The sequence below is a fragment of the Zootoca vivipara genome, chromosome 11, assembly GCF_965207765.1.
Source record: "Zootoca vivipara chromosome 11, rZooViv2.hap1.1, whole genome shotgun sequence".
Classification (NCBI taxonomy): Eukaryota; Metazoa; Chordata; class Lepidosauria; order Squamata; family Lacertidae; genus Zootoca; species Zootoca vivipara.
The window spans coordinates 16,312,555-16,331,348 of record NC_142594.1 but is presented as its reverse complement, the minus strand read 5'-3'; the positions used below and the strand labels follow the sequence as shown (position 1 = coordinate 16,331,348).

The window sequence follows — 18,794 nt, the reverse complement described above, 5'->3', positions numbered from 1 at the left end:
TGGTCTCCTGGGAAATATAGCATTTGGGTTTTGAATAAGTACAATTAATTAATTGGGTTTTGAATAAGTGTGCAATTAATTTTTTACTGTGTTGATTTTTATTGTGTGATGTTCCTCAGTGGGTCGTGCAAACCACTATTTAGAATAATATTCTTTTTTTTACAGGGTAGGGGGCACTGGGAACTTGGTCTAGGCCCTATGAGAGCAGTGCTTGGAAGCTTTACTTGCAGTGGTTGAGGTGGAAAACCTTTCGTAAATGTTTTTTGGTTTTGATTTAGAATGTCACTGTGCACACTAATTCTCCCAATAAATACTGGCAGTTGTATAGACACCTTAGATCATCCTTGCATGGACCTAAAAGTTTGAAGGCTGTCTAAAGAGAAACAGGGAGCCCAGGACCATATGTCTACAAGGCAGTGCAATCTTAAATGTTTCAATAACAAATGCTTTTAGCCAGGGCTTTTTCCCCCCCAGTCGGAACTCACCAGAACTCAGTTCCAGCACCTCTTTCTCTAGAAAAATAGCACTGCTTTTAGCCATTTTACTCTGCTTGGTAGCGCATTTGTATTTTAAAGGAGTACATGAGAGCTGGATAAAGAGACAAGTCTATTGTGAAAGGGGTATACCCAAGACAGGCGAGTCAGCTTGTATAAGAGAAAGAGATGCCACCATTTTTGAGAGGTAGGAAAATGAAATTTATTTATTTTTTGAAAGGTTCAAAGTGACCTTGTGTATCAGGAGTTGATTGTTTCAGAATTCCATAAACCCATGAGGGTACTATAGTTGAGTGCTTTATTATCTCAACTTTGAACTGGAACTCTAAAGTGTTTCTCAGGCTGCTTTTATGCCTTAACTGCAAGATGTACAGTACAGTATACATAAATAATTTGCTTGTTTTCTTTACTCCATTTTTCCAGATATAAAATGTGTTTCTTTTTATAAATCCACATTTGCTTGAATATGAGTGGTATGGTTTGTTTGTTTGTTTGCTTGCTTGCTTTGTGGGGGTTCCAGAGAACATATTATGGGGCATCTGTATAAATATAGTAAATCAACAACTAAATAATTGATAGGGCAGATATTCCTGGTCAAAGGTAGTACAGTAAGCCTGCAATTTAGGTTCACCTTACCTACACGATCTCAATAAATAAAACACGGGGAGGGGGGAGATCAAAATATTTTAATTTATCTGCACTTTTGACTCAGATAACTAGTAACTGCAGGGGTGTTAGTTGAAGAAAAATATGTTGTACAAGTTTAATATTTCATAGTACCGCATGGGTGTAGCAAGGATCAGAACTGAGCCAACACAAGCTATTTTGCTGCTTGAAGAAAAGGTCAAGATTGCACCCTCCCTGTTCCAAATGCAAAAGCCAGATCTTACTTGGTGAAAGGACCACATCCTCTCCCCTACCTGAGGGCAACAGAATAACTTAAGAGGTGCAAAGGAAATGGTAGAAGGATTCCCATCTCTAACATTTGCCACCCGAGGCAGCTGTCTCACTCTGTCTAATGGTACCAGTAGGAGCAGCCCTGGAACTAAAGAAGAGCAGGGCCCAAGACAATAGTCAAGAAAGCATGCAGAAACTGTTTCCTGCCCTTCTCTGAAGAGATAACATTGGTGAAAGCAGCCTTTTGTCTATAGAGGACTAGATTGATATTCCACGCTCCCCTACACACACTGTATCTTCCTATAGGAAAACTAATCCAACAAGTTGTGCTTCAAAAAATAGACTGTCTGTTGACAATATGATGGTAAAAAGAAAGAAATTATTAATAACTTCTAATCAGTTCTCTTTTATTATCAAGGAGAATGCAATTTACAATTTCTGCATAAGCAGGGATTAGATGTTGAGTTTAGTTACTGGTGCCTAGCAACAAGCTAAAGGCATTTCTGTTAGATTTGTTTTCTATAATATTAAGGTAACCCTCTAAACTTAAATCTCTTTAATCATAATAGCCTATATTTTGGGATTGTATAAATTAAGAATAGGAGCCTTTCATCTTTGCCTCTAAAGACTTCTTTTTTCCCAACGTTGATTTCAGTTCAGTAAATGCAAATACAGTACTAACAAACAGCATTACCAAGTTGCAATATAATCTTTGATCAGCAAGTACTGCATTGAAGTTCATTGTTTCAAAGGTTCCAGGTCATGCTAATAGTTTTGCTAACTATTGTACCTTAAGCCTACAAGAGAGATTGCATAACAATTGAAATAGTACACAATAAATGGCTCTGTACATAGCAGAACTGGGCACGTTCAAGAGCATGCGAAAAATTGTGTGGCTTCTACAGTTCAGCTTCCACAGGCCTAGTTCTCTGTAAACTACAGAGTCTCCTTTTGTCTAAACTATGCTGTATTCCTTTTTTCATTAATGCAGGGGACTTCTTTCTCACCTGTGCTTCATCACACCAGAAGTCCTCAAAACAGCTTTATTTTTACTTCACTTTCACTTTATTTCCCTTTCCACTCAAAGCAAGATAATTCTCAAAGACCTAGTTATAGTCAGTACAAAACTTAGTAAAACAGCATATTTTTATTGGTTTGGGCTGGAGTCATAGATACAATTATTTGAACTCAATAGGGCTTCCTTCTGAGTAGACTTGTATAGAATTGCACTGTTAATCTGTTATTTCAAATGCCCATGCTAAAATTACACAGTTGTAAATGACATGGGTTTTTTTTAAAAAAAAGATTGATTGCATATGTAGTTGATACTGGATTTCACAGGTAGGTGTGCGTATTTACATTTATTTATAAGCTCCCAAAAATGAAGAGTTCAAAACTCTACCAACAGGATCTAACCCAGGACCAGGCAAAGACATTTTGACCTATGAGACAAAATCAAATTATCCTCCTCCTCGTTTAAATGGGAGAAATAGACAACTTGTTGTCCTTCAATGTCACCCCAAAACTGCCAAATATAGGTCAGCTGTGTGTGTGACTGCCTCATGTAAGTTCTAAAAACTGATATGGACAGCTATTTTATTTTTTATTTTTTAAATGGGTGTTTCCATTTGGGGGAGGGTTATTAAAATGGGTTCATAATCTTACATTTATGAATATATAATTATATATATTTGCAACAGCAGGTGTATGTAACACACCCAAGACTAGCTGAGTCCATGCATTTTTTTGCACGTATTTGTAACTTCAGAAACATAGTACTAATACTTTGAAAACTAATACAATGTGTCTGTTTTTCTGCAGGCAAATGTATACAAGAGGGGAAAAGTCTGGTATGAAAGTGCATTAGAAGAAGCAAACAAATTGCTGGCCTGTTCTGCTCAGCAAAGGCTTGAAATGTGCTACCTCTCAAAAAAGGGTACAGTTATCTGTCTTTCTGTATCTAAATACTGTATTGACTTCATTACTGTATTTGTTTGTATGCAAAGAGGATTCCTTCCCTAGTAATTGTAATATAGTTGTACAGTAATTGTAGTATACGGTAATATAACTATTTCAAATTATTAAATGAAAACTAAGGCTTTATATGTATAAGTGCTTCATGCAGATTGCTTGTGACCCTCGCTCCTTTATCTGTCTTCTACTTGTGGTGCTCATTCATGACATGCACCCGTTTGATATGTGGGGGTTGATTCTGCACAACATGTGTCCTTTCAAGGAGTGCTGCCATGGTCCTCCGCACATGATGTTTTCTGTAGATGCCTGCCTCCATGTTGACCGTGTCGTAATCCTGAATGTAGATAGTGAGGCTGGTGCTGCTTCCTGGGAGGAGGGGTGCGGCGGCAGTCCGTGAGGTCAGCATGGTGCGAAGGCGCTGGCAGAGCCATTCTGGCACTCCTGGCAGTGGACCTCCACGACACTAACCTCCCCACCACCTCCCCGCTTCCCTTCTACTTTCCAGTAAGCAGCAGCATAAGCAAATGGAGGTCAGGTGAGCAGCAAAGCCCCCCAAAACCATCCACTGCTGGAAAACACGACCACCAGAGGTGATAGCACTGTGTAAAACAATTCCACGGGTGGGGGGGGGGCGCAGGTAAGCCCCGCCCCACATAATTGATCACAAGTTGTTGCACATGCACACCATTTGAACGGCATTGACCTTCAACTTGGGGGTGGCTCAGCCCCCTCAAATATTTTATGAGGGGGGCAAAGGGACCTCAGCCTATAGGAGTTGGCTTATATACTGGTATCCACAGCAGATTAAACTGTGTGTGTTTGGTGCACATCTGGAAATTTTGTGCAGGTATTTATAGCAGTACAGAAAGCTACCATGCAGTCCGCTATAATATACCTATATATTTAATAAAATAATGTATCAGAGAACAGGATCAGAATAACTATGAAAAGTATCTGAAGAAGTGTGCATGCACATGAAAGCTCATACCAATGACAAACTTAGTTGGTCTCTAAGGTGCTACTGGAAGGAATTTTTTTATTTTGTTTTGACTACGTCAGACCAACACGACTATCTACCTGTAACTAGAACTATGAAAAGTAATTTTATTTGCCAGTAAACTATTTTTACTCAGTTATTGCTTTTGCTCATTTACCAATGTTTGGTTTTTTTTAGATGCAGTAAAGAATAAAGAAGCCGAAACCAAATCTGACATGATCATTTGCAGAAAAAATGTAAGATTTAATACGTATTCTTACATTCTTAATGGATTGGTGGATCCTACTTTTTTGCAAACCAAAGTTACACTTTCAGCTTCAATTTGTTGTTGCTGTTGCTGCTGCTGCTGCTGTTGTGGTGCTGTTGTCATTATCTCAGTGGCATTTCCTTGATAGTGGAATTCACTTCCTGGGGAAGTGCAGTTGCCTCCCACGCTATTAATTTTTAGAAATCAGCTGAAGGCATACGAGTTTTCCCAGGCTTTGGGAAGGTAAATCTTCCTTAAATCTAGCAGTGTTATTGTGCTGTTGTGCTTTAATGTTGTTTTTAGCTTTGTAAGCTTTTAGACGTTTAAATTATTCTGTGTAAATGGTTGTTTTTATTATGCTGTGCACCACCCTGGAATCCTCCAGGCGAAGGTTAGTGTATAAACACAATAAATAATAATAATAATAACCTGTCTGACACAGTTGTTTCATTTTCACCGATCTCATACCTGATTTTTTTTGCAATCTAGTTTGAGATACAGTATTGTCCTTAGCTTGTTTAAAATCTGCTTGAATTTGAGGTTGGTACCATTCGTTCATTTTCCTATTTTCTCTGTGTGTTATGCTTAATCAAAAATTTAAGTGAACAATTTTGGGGGAGGGGATGAGAATTTAAAGAGATAAATATAGAGAATAAAGAGATAAATATAGAGAGAATTTAAATATGGAATCTCACTTAGAAATGAAACAACATAACACTTCTGTCACCTTACCATAGTAACACTTCTTGACATTATACAAATTGGTAACCAGCATACATTTTGGACAGGTGTCGACCGAAATATGTGATGGGAATGAAGTGGACTGGAGGGGGGGGGAGCAGTGATTTTATGAGTTTATGAATTCTAATACAATACAGGGCACAACAGTTTTGACGTAGAGGAGAATCAGTTTCACTTTTGCAGAAAGAGTAAAGAGCTGAACTAAACCTTCAACAAAGGTATTGTCAAACACACACCCCTTGGTGAATTTCCCCCAGCCAGCTGTTTCAACTAGTAAAACTCCCTATGTGAGTTGTGCTACCCAAACTGTAAGATTCTCAGGCCCCAGTCGTTGTCTGTGATGGCTCCTGGTGAAGATGGGGGAAATGACCAGGTTGACCGTGGCTCATGTCACAGGTGCGGTAGCGGCTACTCTAGAGTAACGACTCCTCACAGCGTTGCATTTTCATGCTTTTATTAAGTGCACACTATTTACAGTGCAGAGTCAGTACTATGTACATGTTGTCAGTCTAGGTCAGAACCTCCGAATGGAGATTCGCGCGTCTTTTTCCAGCAAAGTAGTCTGGGAATACTGAATCTCCGCCCCCGTCGCTTCTTGCGCAATTCCGGGACCGGCGGGAGCGGTCTTCTTGCCGCGCTTCCCTTGCTTCCCCCTTCCTTTCCTAAGTGGGGCAGTGGCTCCGCTACTCTGCCTGAGCCATGCCCTCTGCTTCCTGATTCCCCGCTGGAGACATCCCCCTCCCCGCTCCCACTGGCGCTGGGAGAAGAGCTTGTGCTTAAGATGGGAGGAGGCTGTCTGTAGCTTCTGTCCCTCACAGCTCACATTTTGAATCTTACTGAAACAACACGGCTGGGGTGTGCACGGGAAGTTCAGCACATTCATACTGATCCCAGCAGCAAACATAACATCGTGTTAAATAAAAATATTAAATACAGAAAGCTTCAAAGTTGTTTTTTTTGTGTCATGTTTCTTAGACAAGAACCTGGACAAAAACTTGTGGAGGGGAAAGTAGTTGCAGAATTGGAAGAAAGAAAAGGTAAGTATTGGGTTAGTTTGACTTTATTTGGTTACTTTTTTAAACCATCCCTTTGGCAGTCTATTAACACTATGATTACTGTGCCAAGTTGTGTTGTTATATGATGGTGGCTCCCAGTATGATTTTTCTAGAAAAAGAGGAGCTGGAACTCACCATGAACTCCTCCTTCTCTTATAATGGCAATGGTGCCTACCTGAGAGGTACCAGTTCTGGTGAGTTCCAGCTGAAAAAAATGCCCTGGTGGCCCCCGAGGGAAACGATTTTTGCACGTGTTTGCACTTGGCATTCATTCTGATTTGCTTGCACAAAGTTTATGTGGTGGTTAGACCATGTTCAGTCTCTACTGAGCATCTGTTCTGATTTGTTTGCAAGGCGGATGTATGAATTGGAGCATACATCATGATTTGTTGGTGGGGTGCTTATACGCAGGGGTGGAGGAAGGGGGGGTGCGGTGGGTGCCCCGGGTGTCATAACTGAGGGGGTTGACAAAATGCCAGGCGGCACTCACCATGGGGCCTGCAGCATGCCTGAGCCATGTGTCTCTCCTGGGAGAGACGCAGTGGCTTGTGCGCATGCAGGCTCTGCGCTGCCCAAACGGTCCCCCTGCTGCCTCCCCCCCAGCTGCAGGGTGGCTGAGTGGAAGGAGGCAGGCAGACTCCAGAGCCCCCAGGGTGTGCCCCACCCCTATGGGCAGCTCGCCCCGCCCCTATGGATGGCTCATCCTGCCCCTGGGCACGCCACCCCAGGCACCCGAGTGGCTTCCTCTGCCACTGCTTATACATCTTCCTGCTATGTTCATCGCATTTCCCCTTTACATTCAAGTCCACAAAAGTCCAGTATTTTAAAAGTGCATTTGTTGTGCTAGAGCAGGCTTCCTTAACCTCGGCCCTCCCAGATGTTTTGGGACTACAACTCCCATCATCCCTGGCTAACAGGACCAGCGGTCAAGGATGACGGAGTTGTAGTCCCAAAACACCTGGAGGGCCGAGTTTGCCTATGCCTGTGCTAGAGTAACAAAATATTTCCCTACTCTTTCCTTGTGGAGGGGGGTGATCTGTTTTCAATAGGGAGGAAACTTTTTAAAAGCAGGAAACTTCAAAACAGATGAAGGAGCAAGAGTGTTTCTCCAACCTTACTTCTGAGGTTCTGGCAGGGTGCTAAGTGGGCAGTTAAATTGCCTTCGGATTCCCAACCCCACTCCCACTTCCTGTTTAGGATCAAACCCTACAATACTTAATATTCATGCTTATAGATTAAACTTTCAATTTGTCTCTTACAAGCTTTTATTTTTGTTTAGTTAGAGCAGATGGTCACTTTCACACATAATTTAGAGTATTTATCTATCTGATTAGTGGATACAAAATGACTAAAAACAGTGACTAAAATTTAGTTTGCAATTATTGTTTAAAGATTTAGCTCAATACAGCTATAAATAAAAATTGCCCCTTCTAGCATTTTCTCTTATCAAGGGGACACCAAAGGGACATAATCCTATTAATAAATGATAAAGTGGTTTGTGATAAATTATGCCTACAAGTAGTAACCGAAAAGGTTTTAACGATGAGGTGCTTTTCACAAATACCTAACAATACTTTTCTCATATGCCTGTTGTCTTATGGGGTCACGAAGAGTCGGACACAACTAAATGACTAAACAACAACAACACTTTTCTCATATAAAGACAGGATTTGGAAGAGAATGCTTTTTGCATATAGAAGTATATGTTTCAAATATTATCTGATTCTTCTTGATTAGATATTCACAACAAATACATCAACTTTCTGTTTGTGTGTGTGTGTGTTTTTAGGAAAATAACATTAAGAAGTTCATTTGAAATAGCGGGCTCAGAAGATGTATTGTCAGATGAAAATCTAGGTTTGTATAAATGTGTAGCAATCTATTATATCAGGACAGCCATATTTATTCATATCTAAGTAGGATATAAGACATGTACCTTTCACTGTGAAAACTAGTGCTTGTTTCTGAAGAATAGTACAGTATTGTGTCAGTCATATATGTGTGGTTATATGGAAAGAAACTGGGAAGTGTACATAGGCCGTAATCCTTCCTGGTTAAGGAAGGATGCAATCCTGTGTGCCACAGAACTAAGTTACACTTGTTTCTGTGTAGATACTGTATGTATAGAACTGGGCTGTAGAAGTGTAATTTTTTAAAATAAAAAATATAAAAAGATTGGTATTTTCCAATTTTGAGACAAACATTTAATTGGCTGTTGATCATAGCTGCCAAGTTTTCCATTTTCTCATGAGGAAGCCTATTCAGCATAAGGGAATTTCCCTTAAAAAAAAAGGATAACTTGGCAGCTATGCTGTTGATCAATGTGATGTTCAATGGGGAATGGTAAATTCTGCCAGGTAAGGGAATTTAGGATTGCAACTTCAGTCTCTCTCCCTCTCTTCCCGGCCTCTGCTGCCCTTCTCATTTGTCTGATTCCTGTGTCCCTTGGTGTCCCTTCCTTCTTAACAGTGTATAATTATACCGGGGGGGGGGGGGAGATCTTGTTCCTGTTTCCATTTTCCATTGTTTGCTGTCCTTTCTCTTTCACAGGTCCTTTTCTCAGATTTTTGCTTCAAAATCCATCACATACTGATACTCTTTCCATCCTTTGTTGGCTACCTTGCCCACCTCCATAGTCCCTCATCTCCAATGCCCCCTTGCCTTTCATCATCCCATTCTTTGACACTCGCCAGTAAAGAAACATCACCTCTGCCTCTATTTTCTACCTACAGTGTACAACCTCTCTTGACTCCTAGAGCTGTGTGTGTGTTTTGTTTCCCTCACCCCACCCCCGCTATCCTCTCAGACAGACTTTTCACTTCCTTTCACAGAAGCTGCATTCTTTCTTTGTCAAAATTCAAAGGTTCTGTAAACAAATATCAACGTAAAACACAGCTAGGTCATCCTTTTAGTCAATTCAGATTGAAACTGGTTTGGGGGGGAAATGCATCAAAATGCAGTATTTCATAAGAAATGGCAGGATAGATATAGATTGTGGCTAATTTCATGTGTGGGAGGGTGCTGGATGCAGAGTAAACTAGCTTAAGTCCACAGCCAAAGAGTAAGTATTTTGCACACAGAAATTAAAATGTACTTGGATATTCCATGGAATCACAGCAGCTCAGCCAATGGCTGGGGAAAGACTCACAGTTTAAAGAGTATTTCCATCTTGATACATTTGAACTCTTTTGCAGTTGCAACTTGATTTAAAATGATATGATTGCTAAATCAAACTTATAAAAGATGAGTGAATTCCAAAGGGTTTTTCATTCTCTCTAATTTCTACCTAATTTTTTTAAAAAAATCTTCAATTTGTATTGAGCAGCCATTAAATAAATATATTTAAAACGCTCTACAATAATATAAAAAATACAGAAATGAAGATAGGAAATATTATCATGGACTCACGGAGAGCTTATTGAAATTGAAAAAAGATGATAAGTGCTTATCGTACTATTACGGTAAGTTGAAAAACCTGATAGGAAGACAGTCACAATTTGGCAACACACAGAATTAGACATGGTTCACGTTCTTGACTCACCTGGAGCAGTCTGCTGAGTAGACTTCTTTGGTTTTGCATTCTTTCCACCCTCTTACCACCAACTGGAAGGACAGTATGATCTAGATTAATATGTATTAGTTGCTAGAGGTCTAAACCCAAACAGACAGTTAAACCGCCAACATCAGACAATCCTAGATTTTGGAATTGCCTTACTTGGAGACTCCAGCCCCTGCCCCACAAGCAGAGTTTGAGTGGGGTGGGGAGCAGAAGAAGAAGTGATTTTGTGCAAGCAGAGTGCTGCCCATGGAGCATTGGATACAATCCTAGGTTAGCAGATCTCACCCCTGCATCCTGGTTTTGGATTATATAGCTAAGTAGACAGGAGGGGAGTCCAATTGCTTTCTGTAAATCAGTACAGGGTGGTAGCAGCTTATTATGGGAAGTATTATGGGGCAAACTTAGTGCAGGCATAGGCAAACTTGGCCGTCCAGAGGTTTTGGGACTACGACTCCCACCATCCCTAGCTAACAGGACCAGTGGTCAGGGATGATGGAAGTTGTAGTCCCAAAACATCTGGACGGCCAAGTTTGCCTATGCCTGACTTAGTGGATCAGCTAAGTGATTGACCTGAATCAGGGACCAGGGCCTTATAGGGGACCTCTCAAATAATACAAAACAGTTAACTAAATGTGTCAGCTGGGCTAAAGGGGCTTGGCAGTCAGATTTGATTATAAAGCTGGCTTTCTACAAAGTTCAGAGAATGCTTTCTAATATTGTACTTCAAATTAGGAGGCGTGAAATACCAATATCTAAGCATTCATGGTTGTAGCTAAGGCGGAGGCAGAGTGACAGCTGCCCTCCCCTAAATAAAGTAAATCAGTAAAAATACTTAACTAACTGAGGTTCTGCCCCCCCCCCAACATAAATCCCAGCTACTCCCATGTAACATTAACTACTAAATTTCATTCATTATCCTTGGTCCCTGTTGAACTGGCACATCTTCAGTTGGGTCAAGGAAAAATCTTATTGAAAGGGAGCAGGGAAAGGAATAGCTGCTGTTGTATCATCTGAGTCTTTTATTATAAAACTATGTTCAATCGGGAAAAGGTAAGAGCAGTACACTTGGCAAGATGAGGTTGTTTGCCAGCCTTGCCAGCCTGTGGACTGCTTATACAGGATTCACCCCCCCCCCCCATCCCAAGGTTTAACCATGATCATGTTTACATTTCCCTCCATTGTCAGCTCAATGCAAATTCTCTAATACACCCTCTGAGTTGCTGCAAATCCAAGCTATTTCAATGCTGACAAGTTCAATTTTAACCTTATTGTATAGTTTCTGCCTAATGTATCTAAGGAATATGGTATCCATACTGCAAGGCAGGCCCTTCATAATGAGCTCCCAGGCTATCTGTTACCAGCTATGGAAACATACAGATCACAGCATGCATTGCTAGACATTATTTTAAAAATACAACCCATCTCCTTTAAAGTAAAACATGCACAGTTGCATATCTTCTGCCTATTCTTCTCTGCTCGGTATCAAAGACCAGATATTAGCTATTGCCCTGATGGCAGAATTTTTAACAAAGATGCAGGTGACAGAGATAAAAGAAAAGGGGGAGGAGAAATCATATGTACAAGGTGAAGGGTCAACAACAGCATTGCTGTGATTGCATGCAGATAATAGCAAACTGAACATGATTCAGCAATGCTGTATTTGTGGAACAAAAATACAGTGCTATCTTGGGTTATATTATGAGCAGCCTGATAGCAAAAATAAATATAAATAAATAAATCAGAGAAAGTGAAAGAGAAGCTGTCTATTCAGAACAGGTTTAAAATACTGATTTAATAATGCTATGTTCACTTTTTAGCTGACAGAATTTAGGTAGTATATTGACAATTGGCAAATGGTTCAGAAGTGGAATTGTGACATATAGATAAAACATACAGGTAACATAAACTATAGATACGTTAAACGCTTAGGAAAACATCATAACTTTAATAAATGATTAACAAGCGGACAAGCGGACAAGGAATGAAGCTGAATTTCCTTTCTCAGATCCTTTCAGAAAATCCTATATCTGGAATCTGTCAGGGAAATTTTAGGCATGAATTCTATTTTTCAAGCAAAGAATATACTCCATGCTTTATAAGTGAGTTTCCTTCCAGTTCCACATGCATAAAACATTGGGAAACATACTGCAAATTATTATAATCATAAACATTCTGAGATATATGCAACATTTTGAAAGTTGCCAATTTGTACATTCTGGATAGTGTAAAGGCACCTTTCAATCTTGATTTCATTCTACCATGTGAGTCTTCTGTAATGCTCTAAATTGGCTGAGGTGCAAATTCATATATTATTGCAAACCAGCTGTTTTTCCTAGTGCAGGCATGTCCAACAGGTAGATCGTGATCTACCGGTAGATCACTGGATGTCTGCGGTAGGTCTCTGGTAGATCATTGGCTCCGCTCAAAGAAGCTGAACAACTGTGGCTCCCCTAAAAAAAAAAAGCTCAACATTTTACCTCCTCCCTGAAAAAACTCAACAACTTTGACCCGAAGCTCCCCAAAATGGACCTTCCTCCTTCCTAAAAAAAGCTCAACATCTTTGACCTGAACCCCCCAAAAGGGAGTATATCACTGCCAGTTTTTAACTCTGTGAGTAGATCACAGTCTCTTGGGAGTTGGCCACCCCTGTCCTAGTGGATTCACATAGCCATTTTACACAGTGATAATTATTATCATGTAAAGGTTTGAATTGACTTCTAGATACCTTTTAAATATGTATAAAGTGTAAACAATAGTGATTGAGGGGAGTAAAGCTTTGTAGGGCATGATGATTGAAATAACCCACGTATGCAAATTATCCTATTACCGTGAGAAATTACATTATATTGATTGTTTAGGCGGGTATTCTACATTCAAGAGAACTTTTAATTATGTTAGCTAGCATGAGAGTTGTTGTGATTTCCCCAGCTTTCCCAAAATAAAAGTGTGTTACAGGTAGGTAGCCGTGTTGGTCTGAGTCGAAACAAAATTTAAAAATTCCTTCAGTAGCACCTTAAAGACCAACTAAGTTTTTATTTTGGTATGAGCTTTCGTGTGCATGCACACTTCATCAGATACCTTCTGATACCTGATGAAGTGTGCATGCACACGAAAGCTCATACCAAAATAAAAACTTAGTTGGTCTTTAAGGTGCTACTAAAGGAATTTTTTTAAGTGTGTTGTTAGGCTCTTTTAATGGTGTACAAAATGTTTGCTTAGTATGCTGACAGCCATACTTGCAATAACTACAAGAGGCTCCTGTAAATTAAACGCTTCCTGCTGCCCCAGTTCTTCTAAATCACAGCAGTAGGGGTATTAGCTAACATTAAAGCAGACAGAAGTAGTATCTGCTGACTACATTTATTAAAGTTCAGCTTACAGCCTTAACTCCTCTCTACTTTTCCCATCAGTTCAAGGCAGGGCTTTTTAAAAGGGAAATTTAGAACTGCCCAGTGGTATGTGATTATAATTTGCAGGCAAAGCATGTGCCACTACAACACACCTGTGTATTTTCCTTGTGTGTACACACATGGTTTCCTCCATAATAATTGGGAGAAAATTATCCAAACTTGGAATTTGACAGCTCTAATGCAGAAGGATTGCTTTCATATTAGGAATACTCTGTGGAGAGAAGCATTGGATTATATGGACACTGCCTTTGGCAGGGAGAGGAAAAATTGGTATGCTTGATCAGCGTCTGGAGTCCTAGGGGAGACTGGAGTACTTAATTTACTTTTCATATTGTTGACACTTTTTGCATCACTTAACATAAAATGTCTACATGACTTGAATTTTTGAACTGCCCATTTCCCCCCCTCTAACTGCCCATTCTGGGTTTGGCTGCCCATTAAAAAAATTCCTGGTTCTAATATTATGTCTAGTAATAAAGGGCACCAGCCAACTTCATAAAAGGCATGCAGATTATGCTGTTGATTTCAGTGGGTTTTGAAAAATTTGGCATAGCAAAAAGCTTAAAGAATTCTGGCAACTATAAATGGCCTTTAGACATAGTTGTGGTTTCTGTCCTGTGCCTGTATTATGCAGGAGGTTTCTAGATGGGAAAGCTATTAGGCAGTGGATATTGAGAGAAATGTAGCATGGGGGGCAAGGGTTCCCCCCCTTCAAGACTAGATTTTGGAATTGCCAAATGGGTTTCAAAGAAGACAAGAATTTGTTTTTATAGTGAAAAGAATTGTGAAGCACTTCTTCAGTGTGATATCAAAGTAGCATTGAGCTTGTGAATCCCCAGAAACAGATTTTTACATCTCCATTGAAAAGAACACATAACCTACAATTCTTAATTGCTACCGTGTTTCCCCTTTTTTAAGACACCGTCTTATTACTTTTTTTTCTCAAAAAACCACAGGGTGGCTTATTTTTGGTGGGATGTCTTACTGGTATTTATTATGAGTGAGGGACGGGAGGTGTGTGCGTCCCTGGCCCAGCCCTCTCTCCCCAGCACTGGGATGTTCGCAAAGGGCTGCTCTCTCTCTCCTCTGATGTGGGGACTCACTTAATAGCAATTTGCTACACTGGAGCTTCTTAAATCTAAACCAGTATAATGGAATCTATCTGTGTGATACAGTCCTAGCAGTAGCCTATACGTAAAAGCAAATAAGGATCTCTACTAGCCAGCTGCCCAAGACTTAAGTTCCAACAGTCTGAAGTTCCAACAATGTACATAGCTGCCAAGTTATCCCTTTTTTAAAGGGATTTTCCCTTATGCTGAATAGGCTTCCTCGCGAGAAAAGGGAAAACTTGGCAGCTATGACAATGTAACACTTTGTAGTGCTATCACTGATAGCAAAGAAGGTACCTGCTGAGAACAAAGAAGCCAGCTAAACAGCAATTAAGATTGCTGACTTGGTAAATGGTAGCAATTAAGAAGCAATTGAGCTAGCGAGGTGAGTTAAATTTTTGTGGGTAAAGGAAGCTAGGACCGGCAGTTTAACTTTTGTGCTCGCAAACAGCAAGACGGAAAAAGTCCTTGATTTAAAAAAAAAGTCCCCAAGGCAAGGACTGCGATCCAGACTACTTACAAATCCTTAAAGGGGCAGCTCCACAGACAAGCAAGCATAAGGTAGAAAGGAAGGCTGCTTTATTCCATTCGGTAAAAGCAAGGAGACAACAATCAGACACAGGAGACTGCCGTCAAGAGGAAATCAACAGGCAACTCATGGGTGGGCGCATAGAATGGAAGGGAAAGGTGGAGGGAAGCGAGAGGTGGGTTCTGTGTGTGTGTGTGTGTGTGTGTGTGTGTGTGTGTGTGAGAGAGAGAGAGAGAGAGAGAGAGAGAGAGAGAGAGAGAGAGAGAGACACGCACACACACGGAGATCGTCCTTAAAGGGAAAACAGCCTTTGCATTCGCGAGGCAGCGGCTTCAAAAGCTCCTCTCCCGTCAAGAGGAAATCAACAGCCAACTCATGGGTGGGCGCATAGAATGGAAGGGAAAGGTGGGGGGAAGTGAGAGGTGGGCTCTGTGTGTGTGTGTGTGAGAGAGAGAGAGAGAGAGACGCGGGGGTGTGTGTGGAGAGACAGAGAGACGCTCACACGTAGATCTCTTCCTTAAAGGGAAACAGCCTCTGCATTCACGAGGCAACGGCTTCAATCGCCCCTCTTTTCTTCCTCGTGCCTTCATCTCCTCCCCACCCCACTTTTCTCCTCTTCACCAAGTACAGCTTACACAGGGGGTTATTGCTACTGGGTGAAGGGTCTATCAGTATGTCTTATTTTCGGGGTATGGCTTGTATCGCGCAATTGCTTAGAAATCCTGCTATGGCTTATATAATGACTACGTCTTAAAATAGGGGAAAGACGGTAGGTAAATGGAAGTCATACCTTGACACACTTGTAACTAGTGTGACTAATGGTGCATAGAGGTTAACACAATAAGTACCAGCTAAATAAGCCATAAAAAATACCTTTTCAGTGTAAAGCCTGCTATCAGTAGCTTCTGAGTGTCATGCACTAAATTGACTAGATATCTAACACATCTAAAGCTTTCCTAAGGTAACTTTAAAGGATGACACCCGTGAAAATTGGATTAGATTGTATCTAACCCTAACTGTATGGTTTTATTTGATGCTTAATTAACTCTGGCTTCCAAGAACACAACTGAGACTTTATATTTCAACCAATAAAGTTACAAAGAATAATCTTCTATCCTCAGATTGATTTATTTGGCTTGTTTGCTTTTACTTCAAATATAGTTGTCTTCTAAAAATTTCAAAAGCTAATTGTATCATAATGAGAATATTGTTTACCCCAAACACACTGAACATGGTTATCCTTAGTTCACCTCACTTGTAACCAAAGTTTGGAAAGTAAAAGATTCAAACTGTACACAAGAAAGATGGGTTGGTGAGAGGGTAAGAAGTAAGTGTAGCTGTGGCAGAACCTTTCTATCTTTTTTAAAAGAAATAATGGTGGTGGTGATTATGACAAATTAGACAATGTTTTATCAGAAAAATAGATATACAAAGGCAGAATCAAAGAAGACAAGATTAAAAATTATAATTATAATAAATAAACACAGGGTTGTATTCAGACTAACAGCACAATCCTATGTATGGGCACGATCCAGCACAGCACAAGGAGTGTCCACCACGAGCACTTCTCTGTCCTCTCCACCCCATTCCAGCCCCCTGCCTAACTCAAAAAAACTGTTCTGGTATTTTTGAGAACCATCAGAACATATTTATCTTTCTGGGGAATGGAGGATGGTGGGAGAAACTGGAAGTGCCATTGCACTAACAGAGGCTACAGCTGAATGTACATAATTGGATTTTGTGACTAAGGCAGAGGGCCTTCTCTGTAGTGATGCCCGCCCTGTGGAACGCCCTCCCATCAGATGTCAATTAGAAGACGTCTGAAGGCAGCCCTGTTTAGGGAAGTTTTAGTGTTTGATGTTTTATCGTGTTTTTAATATTCTGTTGAGAGCCACCCAGAGTGGCTGGGGAAACCCAGCCGGATGGGTGGGGTATAAATAAATTGTTGTTGTTGTTGTTACATTAATTTAGTGCATCTACTCTGAGTAAAGGTTAGTTGGATGCAACCCAATATTTTTGGAAATGATTTCAGGGTTTCTTGGGGGGGGGAGTTCCCCCCATAATCTTTATTTATAACTTAAATGCAATTAATTAATTTTACAGAAATTTTACATTCATAATTTATTTTTATTCATGCTTGGGATGTTATCTATCCTCCAATACTTTGTGTACATTACTCTACCCATTTCAATCATGTGTGCAATAATTTCACACTGTGTCAACAAAAGATTTTGGCTTTTTTAACCCAAGTTAGTGAAATTTATATTTGGATTAACTCTACCACAAATCAGATCATTCTGTTTGTTGCTATTTTAATATCAGACCAAAACTGCATGCTGTGTGTCTGCCAAATATGATAAGAAGTTACTATTTTCGTTTACATTTCCAAATAAATAAGATTGTAATTACTAGTAATTTCTATCTGCAATTCATTTTAACTGAAACAGTTGGAATAATGTTCATTAACTTTATTTTGGCACCAATGCACTCATTTAATCTAACTCTATGTTTCAGTTGGTTGAGTTGTAGGATCTGTCTTTCACATGGCCATCCTAACCATGTCTAGTCAAAAGTAAGCCCTGTTGAATTATGTGGGTCTTACTTCCTAGGTAAGTGAGGTTAGAACTGCATCCTTAAATTGTTAAGTGATGCGTACAAATGGGGTTTCCACCAGAAGCCAGTCAGGTTGACCCCAGTGAGAGCACTTGCCTTCATTTTGTTGCATAGGTTCTTAAACTTTTGTTGCATAGGTTCTTAAACTTAATCTGTTCCGGAAGTCCGTTCCAAGACCAAAGCGTTCCAAAACCAAGGCGCGCTTTCCCATAGAAAGTAATGCAAAATGGATTAATCTTTTCCACACTTTTAAAAACAACCCCTGAAACAGCAATTTAACATGAATTTTACTATCTAACGAGACCATTGATCCATAAAATGAAAGCAATAATCAATGTACTGTACTATAAAATAAATAAGACAGCATTGTAAATGATAAAAATTAAAATTGATTCTTTTTCCTTACCTGCACTGATGATAGTCATTGTTTGAATGGGGGGCTTTTATCCATTTCCGCAGTCGCACAATCAATCCGCCAGTAGCTGAGCTGGGTTCTACACAGTCACAAAAACAAGTTAACCGAAAAAGCCTCCAAAACAAAAATGCAAAATAAATAGCAAAAACAAAAGTGCCAAACTGAATCCATTCCGGAAGTCCATTTGACTTCCGAAATGTTTGAAAACCAATGTGCACCTTCTTATTGGTGCAGGTGCCCTGGAAACAATAGCTGACAGCTGCATCGGACGTTCGGCTTCTGTGGTTTTCAGCGTTTGAGAAGCAAAGTGTTTGAGAACCACTGTAATGTCATAGGAAAGACTTTTCTTTTCGTATGTAGAATTAGGATGCTTGCCCGTTCCACTTAACACTTGTAATCCAAGCAGTTGACTGAGCAATAAATAGCATTGCATAAATGTACAATGTATATGTTAGCTAAATTATTAATATTGCCATTTTTATTAGTTGTTTCTGAGACAGAAATGATACTAAAAGAATTGGACCACATTCTCCAGCGTGTTGCAGCCCCCTCCTACGCATCTTTGGCATCATTTGTGGATGGAGAGAACAATAATGGGAGAGAAGAGGTATAAATTATTCATAGTTTCTCTACTAATTACTAATGATTGGAAAAAACCACTTTAGTAGAATCCTTATTTTTGGCTAAGAGACACAACCTGAAATGTTTACTGATCTTTTAATGTACTTACAAAAAGCATCCACACCAGGCGCTA

At 40.0% G+C, this 18,794-nt stretch overlaps 1 protein-coding gene across 1 annotated transcript in view; it reads left to right on the top strand.

The window, feature by feature from the left end:
• The window catches only part of ZCWPW2 (zinc finger CW-type and PWWP domain containing 2), a 38,545-nt gene that overhangs the window by 17,205 nt on the left and 2,546 nt on the right, over nt 1-18,794 (top strand). Inside the window, exons 3-7 of the mRNA XM_060281055.2 lie at nt 3,213-3,327; nt 4,540-4,598; nt 6,326-6,387; nt 8,195-8,262; nt 18,526-18,647. Coding sequence (XP_060137038.2) covers nt 3,213-3,327; nt 4,540-4,598; nt 6,326-6,387; nt 8,195-8,262; nt 18,526-18,647 — 426 coding nt within the window. The remainder of the gene's footprint in view (nt 1-3,212; nt 3,328-4,539; nt 4,599-6,325; nt 6,388-8,194; nt 8,263-18,525; nt 18,648-18,794) is intronic.